The sequence below is a fragment of the Microcebus murinus genome, chromosome 6, assembly GCF_040939455.1.
Source record: "Microcebus murinus isolate Inina chromosome 6, M.murinus_Inina_mat1.0, whole genome shotgun sequence".
NCBI lineage: Eukaryota > Metazoa > Chordata > Mammalia > Primates > Cheirogaleidae > Microcebus > Microcebus murinus.
This window is the reverse complement of record NC_134109.1, coordinates 6,631,680-6,651,047: the sequence shown is the minus strand read 5'-3', so window position 1 is coordinate 6,651,047 and position 19,368 is coordinate 6,631,680. Positions and strand designations below refer to the sequence as shown.

The 19,368-nt window shown below is 39.0% G+C and overlaps 1 protein-coding gene across 1 annotated transcript in view; it reads left to right on the top strand.

The window, feature by feature from the left end:
• CCNK (cyclin K) overlaps nt 1-19,368 on the top strand; it is a 28,660-nt gene that overhangs the window by 4,323 nt on the left and 4,969 nt on the right. The window contains exons 3-10 of the mRNA XM_012751723.3: nt 7,443-7,691; nt 8,169-8,250; nt 9,495-9,626; nt 13,927-14,032; nt 14,888-14,945; nt 15,751-15,920; nt 16,625-16,893; nt 17,729-17,762. Coding sequence (XP_012607177.1) covers nt 7,495-7,691; nt 8,169-8,250; nt 9,495-9,626; nt 13,927-14,032; nt 14,888-14,945; nt 15,751-15,920; nt 16,625-16,893; nt 17,729-17,762 — 1,048 coding nt within the window. The 5' untranslated portion in view covers nt 7,443-7,494. The remainder of the gene's footprint in view (nt 1-7,442; nt 7,692-8,168; nt 8,251-9,494; nt 9,627-13,926; nt 14,033-14,887; nt 14,946-15,750; nt 15,921-16,624; nt 16,894-17,728; nt 17,763-19,368) is intronic.

The following is a 19,368-nucleotide window of genomic DNA, read 5'->3' as shown; positions in this document are numbered from 1 at the left end:
AATGTTTATCTGTTTGCGGACTGAGATGCTTTTTTTGTTTGTTTTTAGAGATAAGGTCTCACTCTGCTGCCCAGGCTAGAACTCAGCTCAAGAGTTCGTGCACCACCATGCCCAGCTAGTTTTTTGTTTGTTTGTTTGTTTTAAGAGACAGGGTCTCACTGTGTTGTACAGGTTTGTCTTGGACTCCTGGCCTTAAGCAATCCTCCCGCCTCAGCTTTTTAAAGTACACTGGGGGCCGGGCCGGTGGCTCACACCGGTAATCCTAGCACTCTGGGAGGCCGAGGGGGGCAGATTGCTCAAGGTCAGGAGTTTGAAACCAGCCTGAGCAAAAGTGAGACCCCATCTCTACTATAAATAGAAAGAAATTAATTGGCCAACTGATATATATAGAAAAAATTAGCCGGGCATGGTGGCAAATGCCTGTAGTCCCAGCTATTTGGGAGGCTGAGGCAGGAGGATTGCTTGAGTCCAGGAGTTTGAGGTTGCTGTGAGCTAGGCTGACGCCATGGCACTCACTCTAGCCTGGGCAACAAAGCAAGACTGTGTCTCAAATAAATAAAGCACACTGGGATTATAGGTATGAAGCAGAGTGACCAGCTTATAGTGACTGAGATTCTTTGCCATTATGATTTCATCCTAACTGGGTTATTCCTAACACCTTTTCCCATTCTGCCCCTTTCCTCTCAGCAGATGTCTTGGCACTCTACTTCTCAGAGAAAATGGAGGAACTCTGAGATCTTTATGAGTTACTTCCTCCCCCTTAAAAGAAATATATTCCTCTGTCACCTAGGCTGGAGTGCAGTGGCAGAATCATAGTTCACTGCAACCTCAAACTCCTGGGCACAAGTGATCCTCTTGCCTTCCGAAGTGCTGAGATTACTGTGCCCAGCCAAAAGCCTTTTTTTTTTAATCTTTCTCAAACTTTTCCTTCCCTTCTCAGAGAAAGAACTTCCTAAGGTTAACTTTTTTACCATTCTTTTGAATTATCACTTGGCCCAATGGCTTGATCAGACTCCTCTAGTGATTCCTTGTGGCTGCAGACATTTTTCATTCTCTATGCTGAAAAAAAAAGAAATAAAACAACAACAAAACCTACCCACTGCTATTCCATCCTGTCTCTCTCTCTGAGCAACAGATGCCTCAAAAGAATAACTTGTTTCATAACCTCTTCATTCCTTATCACCCATTGTACTTATCCTTTTCCCCCACTGTACTTCTAAACATATTCTCTTATTTATATGTGTGTATCATTTTATTGAGATATAATTCATATACCATACATATACCATTTAAAGTATACAAGTCTATAATTTTTAGTATTTTCAAAGTTATGCAACCATCACCACAATCAACTTCAGTCTCTCTAATAAACAACTAATGACTGATTCAAGTAACCTTTCCTTAATTCCTTGTCCTTTCATTTTTCTTCAGCATTTGTCACTGTTGACTACCACCTCTGGTTTAAAGCTGATATCCCTTGGTTTCTTATGTAATTAAGGATGCAAGTTTCCCTGCCTCTTTGGCCATTCCTTCCCGATCTCTCCTTTAGTGATTCTTCCTACGTGCTACAAGTTCATCAGAGTTCTGTCCCTAGGCCCCTCCTTTTTCACTTTCCTCCCTCTGTCATTATGACTTAATAGTTGTCACCTCTCTAGATGAATTACAGTAAGTTTTTTCCAGATTTCAACAGGCTTGTTCATCTGTCTGAAAGATATTTCCACACAAGTATCTTATAGGTTCTTCAAACCTAAAATTTATAGAACCAAATTCTTCTTTTTCTCCCCTCCCCCAATAAAACCAGGTATTTCTCGTGTCTTCCCCATTTTTCTTTTTAGTATCACCCTTCTCTGTCAGTCAAAGTTGAAATCATCTTTGTCCATTCTTTGCCTCATGGTCAATTATGACTCCCCTCTTTTTCCTACTACCATTGTGTAGGGACATGCCTGTACTAGGCATTACTTAAACTGCTACAGTAGTCTCCTAACTGATCTATTTGCATCCTCTATAGCCCCTACCAACATACTCTCTCTTCCCTTCCTATGTTTTATTATTTTTCATGGCACTTATTATTCCCTGACAAATATTTACATATTTGTTTCTCTTTGCCTCTCCCCCTAGAATGTAAGGATCTGGTGAGGCAAGGACCTTGCCTGTCTTGTTCTTTGCTATGCCATTGGGGCCTGGCTCATAGTAAATGCTTAGCAAATATTTGAATGAAAAAGTACATGGAGAGCTGTTAGGTTTAGGCATCTTAAAGTAGTGATTTCCAACTAGCGTACCATGAATAAATTCCTAATATGCTAAGATACTGATTCCCTCAGCCAACTGACCAGTTGCCTTCTGTCCTGCTAAAATGTACATAAATATTTTACACTTGTTAATAACCAAGAACCAAAACATCTCAAATGTCCATACAGTAGAATGGATAGACAAGTTGTGTTATAGAATAAAACACTATACGGCAAACTTTCTTAACTTTAGCACTATTGACATGTTGGACAAGATAATTTCTTGTGGGAGATTATTCTGTGCATTGCAGAATGATCAGTAACATTCCTGGCCTCTACTCACCAGATGCCAGTAGCAGCCCCCCAATTATGATAACCAAAAATGTCTCAAGACATTGCCAAATATCCCCTGGGATGCAAAATTTCCCCTGGTTGAAAACCACTGCTCTGCAGCAGTGAGAATAAAGAAATACTACTAGATGCAACAGAAGGGATTAATCTCACAAACAATATTGAGTAAAAGAAGCCCAGCTGTGAAAGAGTGACATTGCATCATTGCACAATCCTTCAAAAACAGGCAAAACTCCTGATAGAGGTAGAGGTCAGGCTAGTAGTTCTGTTTAGGGGGATAGTGATTAGGAAAGGATTAAAGAGAGCTTCTGGGATGTTGGTAATAGTCTGTTTCTCAACTGGATAGTGTTACACAGGTGTGTTTACTTTGTGAAAATTAATCAACTATACACCTATAATAGTGCACTTTTCTTTTTGTATGCTATAATTCAGTTTAAAATGCCTTAATTTGTAAAATCACTACCCACACATAAGGAAATATTCCTTGGCTATTAAGAAATTCTGACCTAGAAGAGAGAAGGATATAAGGAGTCCTCCTAGCCTCCTAAGCAGTCCAATTTGATTGTTTTCTCTACTTTTTATTACATGAAGGAATAGTACAATGACTACTCTTCTACCTATGGTCTAGACTAGACACATGTTAATATTTTGCCATGTGACTGTATTTTACCTAAACCATTTAAAAGTAGGTTGTAGACATTATGACACTTTGCACGAAATACTTCAGCATGCATCTGCTAGGAATAGCCATTCTCCTATGTAATCACAGTATCATTATTACCTGTACGAAAATTAACTGACATAATTCCCTAATATCCTCTAATGTATAGTCTATATTTATAATAAATAAAATTTCCCTAATTGTTTGAAATTTCTTTTATAGCTTTAAAAAAACAATCAAATCAATGTTCACACATTGCATTTGGTTGTTAGGGCTCTTTAGCCTTTTCAGATGGCGGACAGTCTCTCCCACCTTTTTGTTTTCATACATTCACTTTTTGAAGAGACCAGGTGAGTTGTCTAGTAGAGTGTCCTACCTTCTGGATGTGACTGATAGTTTCCTTGTTGTCCCATTTAACTTGTTCTACCTCCAGTAGTTATTGTAAACTGGAAGTTAGGTCTAAAAACTTGCTTGAATTTTGGTTAAGCTTTTTGAGGGCCAGAAGACTACATAGGTAGGTAATATTTATTTCACATTGCATCACATCAGAAGGCGTTTAATGGCAGGTTATCACCCTGTTAGTGATATCAAGTTTGATCATTTTATTAAGATAAAGATCCTTTTTTTTTTTAACAGTGGTTATTACCAGTGCTAGCAAAGTGGATTTATTCGTTTTATATATATTATTACTATGGACTCACAGATTGTTTATTCACTATTTTACAATTAGCCACAGTCATTTTTCGTTCTACTCTTCAAATTACCTGGAGTTTGTCCATTGGGCACCCATCATACTGGCTTCTATGTCTTTTGATAAGCTTTGATTAGTCTGAGTACATCCCAAGCAGGCCCCTACCCCAGACTAGAAAGAAGCCTGCTTCCTTTAGAGTGTGATGATATTGAAAAACTAAGATTTGGTATTAGGCATGTCCCTTATAGGGGTGTCATTGCTTCTTGGTACTTGAAACTGACAAAGCTGGGATATACATGTCTATATTTTTAACCATGATTTAATTTGATGTTTTTAACATTTGATCTTGTGCATGTGTATATTTGTTTCCTTTGCACTGGAAATCTTGGTTCCTAACAATGTTAACATATTTACATATTTGCTTTATCCTGCAATAAACAAAAAAAGTTTGAAAATTATGATATTAATGCTACTATTAACAGTGTGTTAATGAAGTTTAAGATTTCTTTGCAGTTCTTTTTGTCCTTAGAATGTATCTCACTAAGGATGTAACAAGATCCAAAATTACTTGAAATAGTTTTGTGTGTGTTTATATTGCCCATTTAGTGTACAATGGGTTTATTTTGGGTTTTAGGATTTGCTTTTATTTTTAGTTATGGTCATGATTATGTTAAATATTTACATAATTCAAAAGTTAAAGTTACAGAAGGACTCAGGAGCCAACCTGAAAGAGCCCCCAGTGGCCATACTGGAATAATTTGAACAACAAAATAATGATATTACAGTATTGGATTATAACCCAAAGAATAAGAACCCACAAGTCCATGCTAAAAGAAAGGATTGAATAAATAAATGAGAGAGAAGGAACAAATCTTTCTTACAAAAGAATTCCAAATAATAAATGTTGAAGGAATGAAAGAAATAGAAAATCACCGTTAGAGCACCACAATAATTGTTGCAGGCAAGATCCTTAGATGAATGCTAAAGCTGGTGGATGAAAGTTTAAGGAGAAACAGGTATTTGCATAGTATTTTGCATTGTACAATATTTCCCCCAAAATATTTACTTATTACTGTGGCAATTTTAATATATGTCCTCAAATTCTTGGATACTTCTCCCTTCAGAAGATGGGACTTCTTGAGTGTAGGCTCGACCTCATGACTTGCTTCTGAGGAACAGAAAATGGGAAGGGAAAAGTATTATTTACTTACCTTACAGCGAGAAACCTGGCAGACCCCATCTTAACCAGAAGATGATGGTGAGCATCAACAGTAACAACTTCTGATATCACCTATCCTCTGTTACTCAGTAACGATGTAGGAAAGTTAATTTCTTAGTTTTGATAAATGTACCATTAAGGAAGATGTTAACATTAGGGGAAGCTGACTGAAGGATATAGACAAAAACTCTTTTACTACCTTTATAACTCTTCTGTAAATCTACAATTATTTTAAAACAAAAAGTTTTATAAAATATAAAAAAATATATACTCAGAGAAGTCTTGTTCCCATCACTGTCCTTTCCATTCTGTTCTTCCCGATTCCCTTATTGGTAATCATTTTTGTAGTTTTTTGAAAACTAGGGATGTCTATTCTTCTTTCCCCTCTTTTCTTACATAGGTGCTAACATACTACACATACTGTCCTACACCTTGCTGACCCTGGATCTCTCCATCCAGTATTTAAAGGTCTTTTTCATTCTTTTTAATGGCTGCATGGTATGCTGTCATATTCATGTACCATATTTTTTCCACCCTGTTGGTGGATATTTGGATTGTTTAGTTTTTGCCATTATAAATACACTGCAGTGAATAATTTTGTGCATATGTTGTTTTATAATTGTGACAGTATTTTCAGAGTATAGATTTCTAGCAGTGGAATTGGTAGGTCAAAGAGCATGTGTCGTTTTGTTAGATATTGCCAACTTCCCCTCTGTGACAGTTGTACCGATTGATACTCCCACCAGCAGCATATGAGATTACCTGCTTCTCCCTGGCCTTGCCAACAGAGTAAATTGTCAAACTTTTGGATTTTTGCCAATCCAATATGTGAGAAATATATTTCAGTATGATATCTGATTATGAACTGGTCATATTTTCTGAGGCTTTAATTAACTGGTCTCTCCTCCTCCTGCCCCCAACATTGCCCAGTTTAATCAATCACACACAAAAATGTAAGTTATTAGTTCAAGCAGATTGCTTTTCTTCAGGTACTTAATTCTTCCTCTTGGAGGAAAGATCAGATTCCCGTTAGAGCTTCAAGATAAAAGAAGGAGAATACTTAACAGTGCCATGTCACTTTCCCCACCAGAAATGAGGCAGGTACACAAAAAAAGGTGAACTAATGGGACCCCTGTCCACAGAACTTCTTTGCTGCTGTTTTGGTTTGGTTTTTAGGTAACCAGACTAACCTGGTTCCAGCCACCTCTTTTGGAACCTTTTTGCTGCCCTATTGAAAATTTCTATTGTCTTTTTTTTTTTTTCTTCTCTCAACATAGAGCTTTTAGGCCAGGCTGGGTGGCTCACGCTTGTAATCCTAGCACTCTGGGAGGCCGAGGTGGGCGGATTGCTCAAGGTCAGGAGTTCAAAACTAGCCTGAGCGAGACCCCATCTCTACTATAAAAATAGAAAGAAATTAATTGGCCAACTAATATGTATATGTATATATATATAAAAATTAGCTGGGCATGGTGGCTCGTGCCTGTAGTCCCAGCTACTTGGGAGGCTGAGGCAGGAGGATCGCTTGAGCCCAGGAGTTTGAGGTTGCTGTGAGCTAGGCTGACGCCACGGCACTCACTCTAGCCTAGGCAAGAAAGCGAGACTCTGTCTCAAAAAAAAAAACCAAAAAAACATAGAGCTTTTAGAGAATCTCTTTATTCTGAATGAAAGGAAAGAGGATGAGAAAGCAAGAATGATTTAAAGGAACTTCTTCCCTCATGGACTGCCTCCTTCTACCTCCTCCCCTGAATCACTACACCCACACCTGGTTTATATTCTTCAATTTAGTGACTTATGCAGATGTAAATTAACCCAGTCCCATGGCTTTTCTAAGTGGAAATCAAAATAAAAAAGGGAAAATTTGATCAGGTGCTGGATGGAAGAGATGGATAATTTTGGAGCATAAATCTTTGTAGAGGATTAAGATAGGCCCATGTTTGATTGAAGAATGGAATCTAGACCAGCATTAGATGTGTCTGGTGAAGAAAAGCAGAAGGGAAGTGAGATGTACTAAGTTTCCAAAGTTTTATCAAACAGCTTTCATCCTTTAGAAAAAGAGGGGGAGGAAATGCTCCTCCTTTGAAACTACCATGAAGTTTGGGATTTATTAGTTCTGGGTCACCTTATAGTATGTGTTAAATTGACCTTGGAGGTTAGCCTGGGCAATTGATTAGTTTCTATGGGAAACTTTGATCCCAAATCAGGCACAATCTAAGGTTGTAGATTGTTTATAATGATTGACACGGCTTTTAGTATGGAGTATCCCTTTCCAACTTTGCTTTCTTTTTCTCTTAGGATTCTAACATTTTCAGAGAACCTTTTGGAAAGAACAAGTCTACTTCAATAAATGAAGGAGAATAAAGAAAACTCAAGCCCTTCAGTAACTTCAGCAAACCTGGACCACACAAAACCATGTTGGTACTGGGATAAGAAAGACTTGGCTCATACACCCTCACAACTCGAAGGACTTGATCCGGCCACTGAGGCCCGGTACCGCCGAGAGGGGGCTCGGTTCATCTTTGATGTGGGCACACGTTTGGGGCTGTATCCTGACTCCGTGGAATCTGTTGTAGATAGGCTCCACCACTGCTGCCAGGAATTAAATTGGATACTATAGACACAATATACAGAAGTTTCTCTGTACCAGAGTAGTTCTTAAATACATGTGTTATTTAAATGTTTCTGCTTTGCCTGGCTTTTCAGGGTTTTTTCTGTTTCAGGTTTATCATTTGAAAGTGTAGACTTAGCCATTGAGCTTGTGGCTACCCAGAAGGAAGACAGGTGCCTGTTAAGATCACAGTTTCAGAGTTTCTAAAGGCTTATAAAAACATAAAACTTCAACTCACTAATTCTTGTACCAGAATTCCAACACCCTAAGATTCCCATCTGCCTGCTTTGCCACTGATGCTGTTTACCATTGATTTTTTTTTATTGTTATTGTTTGTCCGTATTGTTTTGCTGCATGTAACTAAGAGCATACCTATAAAAGTTATTGGCTAGAGTCCTTAACCAGAACAACAGACACTATGATACCCTGGCAACTGGAATAATTTATTTTCATCGCTTCTATATGTTTCATTCCTTCAAGCAATTCCCAAGATATGTAAGTAGTTGAATTTTGTTGTAATTCTTTGTCATATGCTACTATTTCCACACAGTTTGGTAGATTAATTATAATCTCTCTTTTTATCATATTTTCCAGAAAATGTTTATTTTTATATGGTATATACTAGATATAAACAGAACCAGGTTTAAGCTTTGTTTTTTCCAATTAACCACGTTCAAATTTTTTTTCATTTAGGCTAGTATGGACCATAGTCATATTGTACTTTGTATTAAAGTTCATTTCCTTGTTACCTTTCCCAAGATAAATCTGGGCTTATAATTGAGACACAACAAAGGCCAAGAAAGCAATATGGGATGGAAATTCTCTATGCCATGTCACTCGTTCTGCAGTTACTCCTTGGCTCTGCACTTTCTTACTCTCCGTAGGAAATCCAGACAGGGAAGCTGCCTCAAGTAGCTTTTAGTCCAGAGTAGGTAGTATGACAAGTACAGAATACATGGGAGAAAGTGAGCCATGGGAGAGGTACAGGTAGAGGGCTGTGGCATTCAAGGAGGAGATTAATTGCATCTTAGAGGAAGCAGGGAAAATGCTAAGGAAATGCCAGCGGTAAGTTAAGCCTTGAAGACACATAGCGCATAGACTTGCTGAGATCGGCTAGGTCAGCAGTCCAAGAGAAACCAGCATAAGTAGATGCAAGGGGACGCAAGCAGCATGTTGTCAGCCCAGCCAGGAACTTCAATTGGGAAGGGAATGATGAAACCCTGGGTGAAAGGGTAAGCAGAGTCAGACCATGATAAGCCTTAAATACCAGACTATAGAAATTTGACTTTAGGAAGTAAACAGTGAAGTGATTGAATGGTTTCATGAAGAAGATGACATAATTAGACTTAACAGGAAGGTCATTTTATTGGTTTGTTTTGGTATTGGGGGGCACGGTGCAAAAATTTTACTTAGATTTGTATTCATGTCTTCCTTAATAATTTGTAAAGTTCTTAAAGGAGAAAACCATGTCAGAATCAGTTTGGTACCCCTGGCATAGTGTCTGACATCCAGTGTGATTGGGATTATGTGAGGAGAGTGGGGTGTGAGAGCTATTGGAGTGTGTGAAGAGAAGCTGAAGGTAGAGTGGTGCAGACCTCAGTGATATAGGGACTGAACCAGGGTTGAGGCAGCAACAGAAACTTATTCTACACAGTTCTGGAGGCTGCAAAATCCAAGATCAAGGTGCCGGCAGTTTGATCTTTGATAACAAAGATCAAGAGCTTTTATCTCCCTTTTAGGTGACAGGAGCTTGTTGTCTATTTCTGGCTGGGAAAGTAGAAGAAACGCCAAAAAAATGTAAAGATATCATCAAAACAGCTCGTAGTTTATTAAATGATGTACAATTTGGCCAGTTTGGAGATGACCCAAAGGTAAGAACCATAACTTACTGCCTTCAAATCTTGATTCCTTGGGGTAGCATCGGGAAACCGTTCCTTATGTTGGCAATGGCTCTGGCCCCTGTGTCTGCCAGTGCCTTGAGCTCCTAAGAGGGCCTTATGTAGAAGGTACAGCTTGCTTTTGTAAGAGAGGAAGATAATGTAGCCTACACTCATGTGGTACTTCCTAATATGCCTAGTAGTATTGTAAGCACTTTAGAGACAATAGTATGTTTTATAGATATGAGCAGAAATCTTCTCATTGCCATTAGCACTCCACTTCTTAGTTTGGTGATGATGGTGGGTCACATCTCCAGCCAGCTTCTGGGTCAAACAGAAGTGTGTATGCTACATGTACATGTGCAGATGCCTACATATGCTGTGTGTCTTTTGCTTTCCAAGAATATCAGAAGGATTAATGTTTGCAGCGTTTTCAGAGACCCAGAGATTGATACTGGTCATACATCCATCCTATTCCTTCCTCACAACCTCTGCCAATGTTAGCAAATGGTGCTCAAATAATCGAACACATGCTTTTATTGTGTTCTAAAAATACCACTTTCGGGGACCAATGTCATTTTTCCTCCACCTCCATTCTTGCCAAGTGCCCCTGTTGTAACCCTTATATAGCACCTGTTAATTATCCTTCATAACATTTATCACAGTTTGTAATTGAAAGGTTTTTTTAAAGACTTTAGTTTTTAGAGCAGTATTGGGTTCACAGCAAAAATCAGTGGGAATTACAGAGATTTCCCATAGATCCCCTGTCCCTACACGTGCACAGCATCCCCCAGTAGCAACATCCCCCACCAGAGAGGTGTATTTGTTACACTTGATAAGCCTGCATCAACACATCATCATGCAGAGTCCATAGTTTATGTAAGGGTTCATTCTTAGTTTTTTACATTCTGTAGGTTTGGACAAATGTGTAATGACATGTGTGCACCATTACAGTGTCACATGGTGTATTTTCACAGCCCTAGAAATCCTCTGTGCTCTGCCCATTCATCCTTCCCTCCCTTCTAACCCTTGGCAACCACTGATCTTTTTACTATCTCTACAGTTTTGCCTCTTCCGGAATGTCACAGAGCTGGAATCAAACAGGATGTAGCCTTTTCCGATTGGCTTCTTTCACTTAGTACTATGCATTTAAGTTTCCATTAGATAAATTTTTATCAAATAATCACACATAACTCTCTCCCCTTCTCAACTGTAAGATCCATGAGAGCAAGGACTGTGTGTCTGTTTTGTCTAGTACCTAGTTCAGTGGCAGGTCAGAGGAGGCATTCAGCAGGTACTTGTGGAGTAAATGACTAACGTTATAGGGGAAAATTCAAAATCACAGTCTAAACAAAGCTAAGGCAATGAAGTTCAGCACCAGTCATGGTCTTGTTTTTTTCTAACCAGCTTGTATTGTCTTACAGTTGTTATCCTTCTCTTTGCCAAATAGTATTTATATATGTGTATGTAAAATGTGTAGTCATTTCCTCATTGCTTTGGGTAGTTAACAGGGGCCCAATATGCTTTTGTATATATTGTGGTTATGGTTAACACTAATATTTTATAAGTATTGTCAGTGTAACTCTGTCCTTAATTATAAATCTGTTAGCCTATTTATAAAACTTTAAGCCTATTAGGAACTCATACTGATGATAATCAAAAACTCAACCATCAGATAAAGTTTTTGATGCTCTGGGTATTTGATTTTTACTAAGTCATGAGGCTCTGTGTCCCTGATGTGACTAGTCCAAGTGTGGGGACATGTGGTGCTTCAGTCAGTGTTGGTCATGGGGCAGGGGAACCTTGTGACTGACAAGCTATGGTTTAAGGAGAAGGCATCACACAGATCTGGGACCATGGCAGGATGAGGGCGTGTGGCAGTTGCTTGTGTGTACTATCCCAGGGTGCCTTGGAGAAGTCCCCCTTTACTTTGAGCATGTACCCACTATATCATCAAATCAGAAAACCAGAACTGGGTCCAGGCACAGTGAAGTAGAGGTACTACAGCTCCAGTGCCCCAGAGAATAGGAAAAGGGGGATTGCCATACCAGTTAGACCAGAATGGGCAAGAGGGCTCTGCAACTTGCCCCTCTCCTCCGCCATGTGCAGCCTCCCCACACATGATTTGGGGAATAGGGACCAAAGGAGAGCACCCTAAATCTGGGAGCAGTGAAGACATTGTGGAGGATGCTTTCCTTGGCAGAAAGGAGGGCAATTATTTGAGAGAGGCAGTATAAGTATTTAGGAAAAATAAGATCATGAATCACATGGAACTTTTTTTTTTACCTTAATTATAATAGCTTTGCTTTAACTATGTAGCTTTTCCCAACAATTTTAGCTTTTCATGTATTCAGCAAATATTTTATCCACTATGTTAGGCACTAGACATAAAACACTTGGCAAAATAGACATGATCTTTGCTCTCATGAATTTTACAGTTGTATAAATTTTAATCAAATAATTTACAGTTGATAAATTTTAATCAAATAATCATATAAATAACTATTTGATTATGAGCTATGATAAATGCTATAAAAGATCATTTAAAGATGCTATGACTGCATTCTACCCAGAGACCCAGACAAGTCTCCCAGAGAAATATGGAGTTGAGGGAAAGCTTCCCTGAGGAATGATGTTTGCTCAAAAACCTATAAGTATCCCCATTAATTGAATATTTGAGACACAGAGAAAGGGCAGGCCTTGGGCTATCTTGTGACACTAAATGGGATACAGCCTAGAAGCCAATTGATACACTTGGTAAAAAAAATTGTTTCTAAGTTTAGAGAAAATGTTGAAGCTTCTGGGAAACAGGTGGTGACAATAACAGGTGAATTTTAAAAAAAAAAAAAAAAACAGCTTTTTTTTATACTGTGTGAATTCTTCTAAGATTTTAAAAAGTTTTCATGAGAAAACACTTGGAAAACTAGGTTAGAAAAACCTTAGTCTTGCCATGTTATTTGGTATAATAAATCATCATAGAATCATTTCTATATCCTGTGAAGTAATGCCATATTTCTAAATGAAAACCTGTTACCTACATGTCTACTCTTTCTGGAGTTAATGCAACCGCCGATGAGATTTTCCATCCTCTACAAAGTCCTTTCTTCTCTGATGCCAAATAAGGAATTCTGATTGTTCTTCCTATACAGTGTCTTGATTGTGTTTTACATTATCTTTAAGTGCTAGGTTCACTCAGGCTATTCATTTAAGAAGTACCAGTTGAGGGACATTAACTAGTTAGAGAGTATAATAAAAGAGATTTCATTTACAATAGCAGCACTTAAATAAAATATCCAAGGAGAAACCTTGTAGAAACCTTGTTTTGGGTGTAGAGAGGACTTTAAAACTACTAAAGGGCTGAAAACAATTTAATAAATAAATAAATTTTTGACAGGAAGATTCAATATAGTTAAAATCTCCATTTTTCGTAATTGTTCTATAAATTCATTGAGTTCCCAATCAGAATATCAATGGCTTTTATTTTTTCTGGGATGATACTAAATAAAATGACACTAAAATTTGGGCGAGAAGGGACATGCGAAAATAAGAACCTTTTTGAACAAAAGGAATAATAATGGAGCTACTATATCCCTTCCATATCCCTTTGATCCTAGTACAGAAGTAGACACACAGATCAATAATAGAAAATATTTTATATGTGTGTATACATATAGTTTAGAATGTGATTAAGGTAGCATTTTAAATAAAATAGGAAGTGATAACTTATTCAGCAAATGATGTTGGAACAGCTAATTTCAAATAAATGAGAGATTTAGATATAAAAATAATGTGCCTCTATTCACACATACGCTATTTGTGCCTGTGTATACATACACATACATACGTACACACACAGGTACAACTTACTGAGTTTTCGTGAAGCTAGCTATCATCTCTTTCTTAAAGTTTTCAATGAAAATTCCTCAGGGATTGTTTTTTTAATGGGGTCTTGAAAGAAACTACAATTCAGTTAAAGAATCTATAAAGTGAAGCTAAGTTTTATAGAGTCATGTATTTATTGAAAGTAACAATATTTCTAAGGATCTTTGTTTCCAGCCTTTTTTTTAGTTAACCCTGTGATTGTTTTATCTTCCTACTTTGAGTTCTTCTCAGAATCTGTTAGTGTCTCTGAGCATGTTAAAAGCCTAAGTGGGAAAGAGAAGAAAAAGAATAATAAACAGTTGTTAAAATATAACTTGAAGAGATAATAAACAAACAAGAAAACTCACTTTTTTAATGCTGTTTGAAACTTGTGATTGTAATTACTATCCCAACATGTGTTATTTATTTTTAGGAAGAAGTAATGGTCCTGGAGAGAATTTTACTACAGACCATAAAGTTTGATTTACAGGTAGAACATCCATACCAATTTCTACTGAAATATGCAAAACAACTCAAAGGTAAGAAAAAAGTTGTGGTTTTTTTTTATTTTTTGGTTCTTTTGTGTGTGTGAGTCAGAGTCTCATTCTGTTGCCCGGGCTAGAGTGCTGTGGCATCAGCCTAGCTCACAGCAATCTCAAACTCCTGGGCTCAAGCAATCCTTCTGCCTCAGCCTCCTCAGTAGCTGGGATTACAAGCACGAGCCACCATGCCTAGCTAATTTTTTCTATATATTTTTAGTTGGCCAATTTATTTCTTTCTAGTTTTAGTAGAGATGGGGGTCTCGCTCTTGCTCAGGCTGGTTTCGAACTCCTGACCTCAAGCCATCTGCCTGCTTCAGCCTCCCAGAGTGCTAGGATTATAGGCGTGAGCCAGAGAAAAAAGTTTTTGAAAGAACTTTTTCATTCTGAAATCAAGTCTTTATAATATGATGATACTCAGATTATGTTTCTCAAAAGAGGAAAACAAAGTTCAATGTGTAAAGTACCAGAGGCATAGCTTGCTCAGACAATTCAATATCATAGCTGTTAATGCTGTTTCCTTTTATACATAAACAGATTCTGTCATCTAGTTGACAAGTAATATGAGAGAGAGGAAAATGAATTAGAATTTTTTAAATAGACTAATAAAATTATCTCTGGAGCCAGGTTTCCCATAAATGGTGGCTCAGTATAGGTCACGTGGAAAAAGAACAGAGGTAAGATATGGACCCACATCATTTGTCCTCATTTGCCAGGCTAAAGCTCTTTGCTATGTATTGGAATGATGACGAGTACATAGAAGGTTTTAAATAGGAGGTTACCTGCTGCTTTGTGGCTTCTGGTGGAGTTTTTTTTTCCTATTGCTATTAATTTACCTTTTATCCCCATTTCTAGGTGATAAAAACAAAATTCAAAAGCTGGTTCAAATGGCATGGACATTTGTAAATGACAGGTACTCATGTTCAAGTGTTGATTTAATTATAGTGTTTTAAAATAAGCAGAGACTTTGTGGCTCATTTAACCCAAACCCCTTATTTTGTATCAGAGGAAACTGACTTGCCCCTACTTGAAGAGCCAGTTAATGGCAGAGTTGGAGCTAAAGTTCAGGTCATCTGCTTCCCAGCAGAGGGGTTTCTTTCTGCTCTGCCATGTCATGGTGGTATGAGATGCTGAAATCTTATCACCAATTTGAAACTTAAGTCCAAAACAGTATACCAGAGAATTTTGGCAACTGAATACTTAGAACCCATTTGGTTCTGTAAAAATATACTTCCCTGTAATGGTGTTAGAGCTTTGATGTTCTTCTTAGAGCCCAGAATCTAATGAGGTACCATGGTAAGGAACGGAATGCCTGTGGATGGAGTTGCTGTCAGCCCTACCCTCCAGCAGTCAGAGAAGCGTCTCATATTTGACATCCCCATAAGATTTCGTTTGAAGAAGCAGTTCAGTGGCTGGGATTTCAAAAGTTTAAAGAATATAAACCATTTTTGTTTGTATTTCATAAACTGTAGCAATTTTTGAATGTGCTAGAATCCTTTTGATTCTTTAAGGAACTTTTAATAACTATGGTTAACTTATTTTGATACCTTTATAAGACTAAAGACTTGCTGTTTTATTTATAGTAATTTATTTAAGAATGTTTAAGGGAGAATAAGCAAATGAACATTTAGATGTGACATCTAATCTCCATGCATTGTTTAATCATAGTGTTAGATAATACAAGTCAAGTAATCTTTTTTTTTTCCTTATTGAACTAGTCTCTGCACCACCTTGTCACTGCAGTGGGAACCAGAGATCATAGCAGTAGCAGTGATGTATCTCGCAGGACGTTTGTGCAAATTTGAAATACAAGAATGGACCTCCAAACCTATGTATAGGAGATGGTGGGAGCAGTTTGTTCAAGATGTCCCTGTTGACGTTTTGGAAGGTACTGGGCATGCTGAGCTTTCTAACGATGGTGTTCCATGTTAAGATTATTCTTGCCCCTGAACCTTGAGTCCTAAGAATGAATTTTCCCAAATAGGCATATGTAAGGAATTTTTCAAAAGCATCTTTTAAAAAATTCTCTAATATAGTTTTTTTTGTTGTTGTTGTTTTGTTTTTTAGAGACAGAGTCTTGCTTTGTTGCACAGGCTAGAGTGAGTGCCGTGGCATCAGCCTAGCTCACAGCAACCTCAAACTCTTGGGCTCAAGCAATCCTGCTGCCTCAGCCTCCTGAGTAGCTGGGACTACAGGCATGTGCCACCATGCCCGGCTAATTTTTTCTCTATATATTAGTTGGCCAATTCATTTCTTTCTACTTATAGCAGAGACAGGGGTCTCGCTCTTGCTCAGGCTAGTTTTGAACTCCTGACCTCGAGCAATCCACCCGCCTCAGCCTCCCAGAGTGCTAGGATTACAGGCGTGAGCCACCGCGCCCGGCCTCTAATATAGTTTTCACTTTATCCAAGCACATAGTTTTGGCGAACTGAAAAATACACACCAGTGTTGTGTATAATAAAGATGAATAAGTTACAAATGTGATTCCTGCTTTTTGGTCCTCCTAGGGGAATCATAACTGATTCTTTTGCTAGGTAAAATTTTATATAAAACATCAAGTTGTGCTAAATATAATTGTTGGCTATCATTTAGACATCTGCCACCAAATCCTGGATCTGTACTCACAAGGAAAACAACAGATGCCTCATCATACCCCCCATCAGCTGCAGCAGCCCCCGTCTCTTCAGCCTACACCACAAGTGCCACAAGTACAACAGTCACAACCATCTCAAGGCTCTGAACCGTCCCAGCCCCAGCAGAAGGACTCCCAGCAATCAGCCCAGCAGCAGCAGCAGCAAGCACAGCAGCCCAAGAAACCCTCTCCACAGCCTAGTCCTCCCCGACAGGCTAAACGAGCCGTGGTGAGTGAGACATGGCAGGGCCTGGACATAGTGGGCTTTCCAAATGGCAGCACCACACCTGAGCACTGTTTCCATTTCTGACAGATTGAACTGAACACCAGAAGCAGGGGGCGACTCACCCAAACTCACTGACTGTGTGTGCTCCAAGGAAAGGCTCCTCTAAGAACCAGGAGGGAGGGGTCTGTCCTCCTCCTCCAGCCCCCACTGCCTGTATCATCTCTGCTGGGGCTCTGAAACTATTAGGGTATATAGTTTCTGCATCCTGGCATTGTCATTGTGGATGCTGGTTACCTGCAGCTGCCTGACCCAAAGGGTAAAAGTGTTCCCTCCATCCCAAGTGGTCCTCACTGCTGTATGCTGGCTGCCAGAGTAATTGTCTCTTCGGTGCTCTTCTTGAGCGTTGAGTTCTTTAAGTGACACAGAGTATTTGTAAAAGTTTCTAGTAGTAGGAGCACAAATCTATTTTCCCCATGATAGCAACCCTAGCCAGTGGAGGAAGCCATTTGTTGTTCCCCAGCCCCCACAGGAAGCCATGTGGGATGCACCCACGTCAGCAAAACCAAGGATCCCCTGTAGGAAGTGCAATAGAAAGCCAGAAATAGTGTTAAGAACCCGCTGTTCCTAGGAGTGAGTCTTTCTGTCTGATTTGGAAAAGGGAAAGAGGAAGGAAGTAGCAATGATGATCTGTGAGGTGCCATGCCCTGCAAGTTCAGGCCAGAAATAATTTTTAGCTGAGGCCATGTTCTGTCACAATTCTGGGAGTGCCCGGATAATCCTTAATTTTCTTCAACATTCCAGGACTCAGTTAACAATTGTATATTTTCTTTTGTAATAGGTTGTCTCTCCCAAAGAAGAGAACAAAGCAACAGGTAATATCCTATTCTGATGTTTTGTTTTTTAGCACTATGTATCTCTATACAAAACTAAATTCATTTAAATTCTTAGCCAACATTGTTTCCTTCCATACGTAGATTGGCCTTAAAATTTAACCTTAGAGTGCATAGAAAATGTTTCCCTGTCTATAAGAAAAAGTGCATCACCTTCTCTGTTTATCACCTGACCATATATTTTTAGGTTGTACTCTGACAATAGATGTCAATACAGAAAACATTATTGGCAATAAAAACGTAACGCAGTAACATATATAAAATATAATTATGGATGTAGGAGAGCTCTTGCAGCAATGTGTTTTTAGAGACTAGTTATGCCCATCACAGCAGGGCGAGTCCAGGGCCAGGGCAATCCCCTCAGGACCCCAGTGCAGCAGCATGGTGGGGGGAAGGTGGGAAGTGGGCTGTAGTGTGCTGCCCAGAGCCACAGTGGCCCAGCCCTGCTGCCGACACAGACCTGGCCTCTTCTGAATGCTGTGGGGCTTTCCACATTTGTAGAGCCCAAAGTTGGTTAATTTGTTTCTATATTGGAAATAAACAGAAGGAGAGAGCAAAATCTGAAACAGAACAAAACAGAAAATTAGAAATGTTTTGTCTCTGTGTCAGTGTGCCCTGTGAAATTGAACTCTTTGAAGGCACAGACCGTATTTATTCATTTATGTTTCTTTGTTGCTTAGTTCTTAGTTCCACTAAATTATTCATTAAACTACTGTAAGATCTTAAAGTTAGGATAGAACTACTTTTTTTTTCTCCAGTATCTTTGGGGAAATGATGAGTTCAGTACAGGTGAATTTTTTTTTAGCTCCAAATTGGCAGACGTTAAGCATGAGACACAAGAGTGGGCCATGCCATGTGGAGTGTGCAGTCGGGTCCAGATGACGTGCAGGTCTGTCAGAGAAGCAGGAGACAAGCCACAGTGACCCTGGAGGAGGAGTTGCCTTTGAGCAGCTGGAGCTCAGGGGATGGAGCTTTTAGGTAGAAGGATGCAAGTGAGCAAAGGACTTGAGCATTTAGGGGGAAATGGAGAGGAGTCCTGGAATGTGAAGAGTTGAAAGGGAATAGCTCTTGATCAGATTGAAAATGTGGATTAGGACCAGATCACAGATTCCACCTGGAGGAATATGGATTTTGCAGAGGCAGTGGAAGCCATTGGAGATAGCAGAGGAATGGTGGAGTCCAAATTTCATATGAGAATAGTCTCCTGGCAGCAGTAAATAGGACACGTGGTTGGAAATGGGGGGAAGCTTACAGGCACCTCAGTGAGGCATGGTGCCGAGGACAAGCAGGACAGGCAGGACAGGCAGCGCTGGCCCCCCATGGTGTGAGGTCGCAGCAATGCACGTGCCAGCAGCACAAAGTACACACCAGATTTCCAGGAGTTTGTAAGAAAAGAGAATGTAAAGTATCTCTTTAGTAAAGTTTTATGTCAATTACATGTTGAGATCAAATTTTTGACCTATCAGGTTAAATAAAATACTATTAAAATTAGTTTCAACTGTTTTTAATTTTTAACATGGCCCCTGGAAAGTTTAAGTTTTAAAGTGTGCGTATGTGGCTCTGATTATGTTGTTGGACAGCACTGATC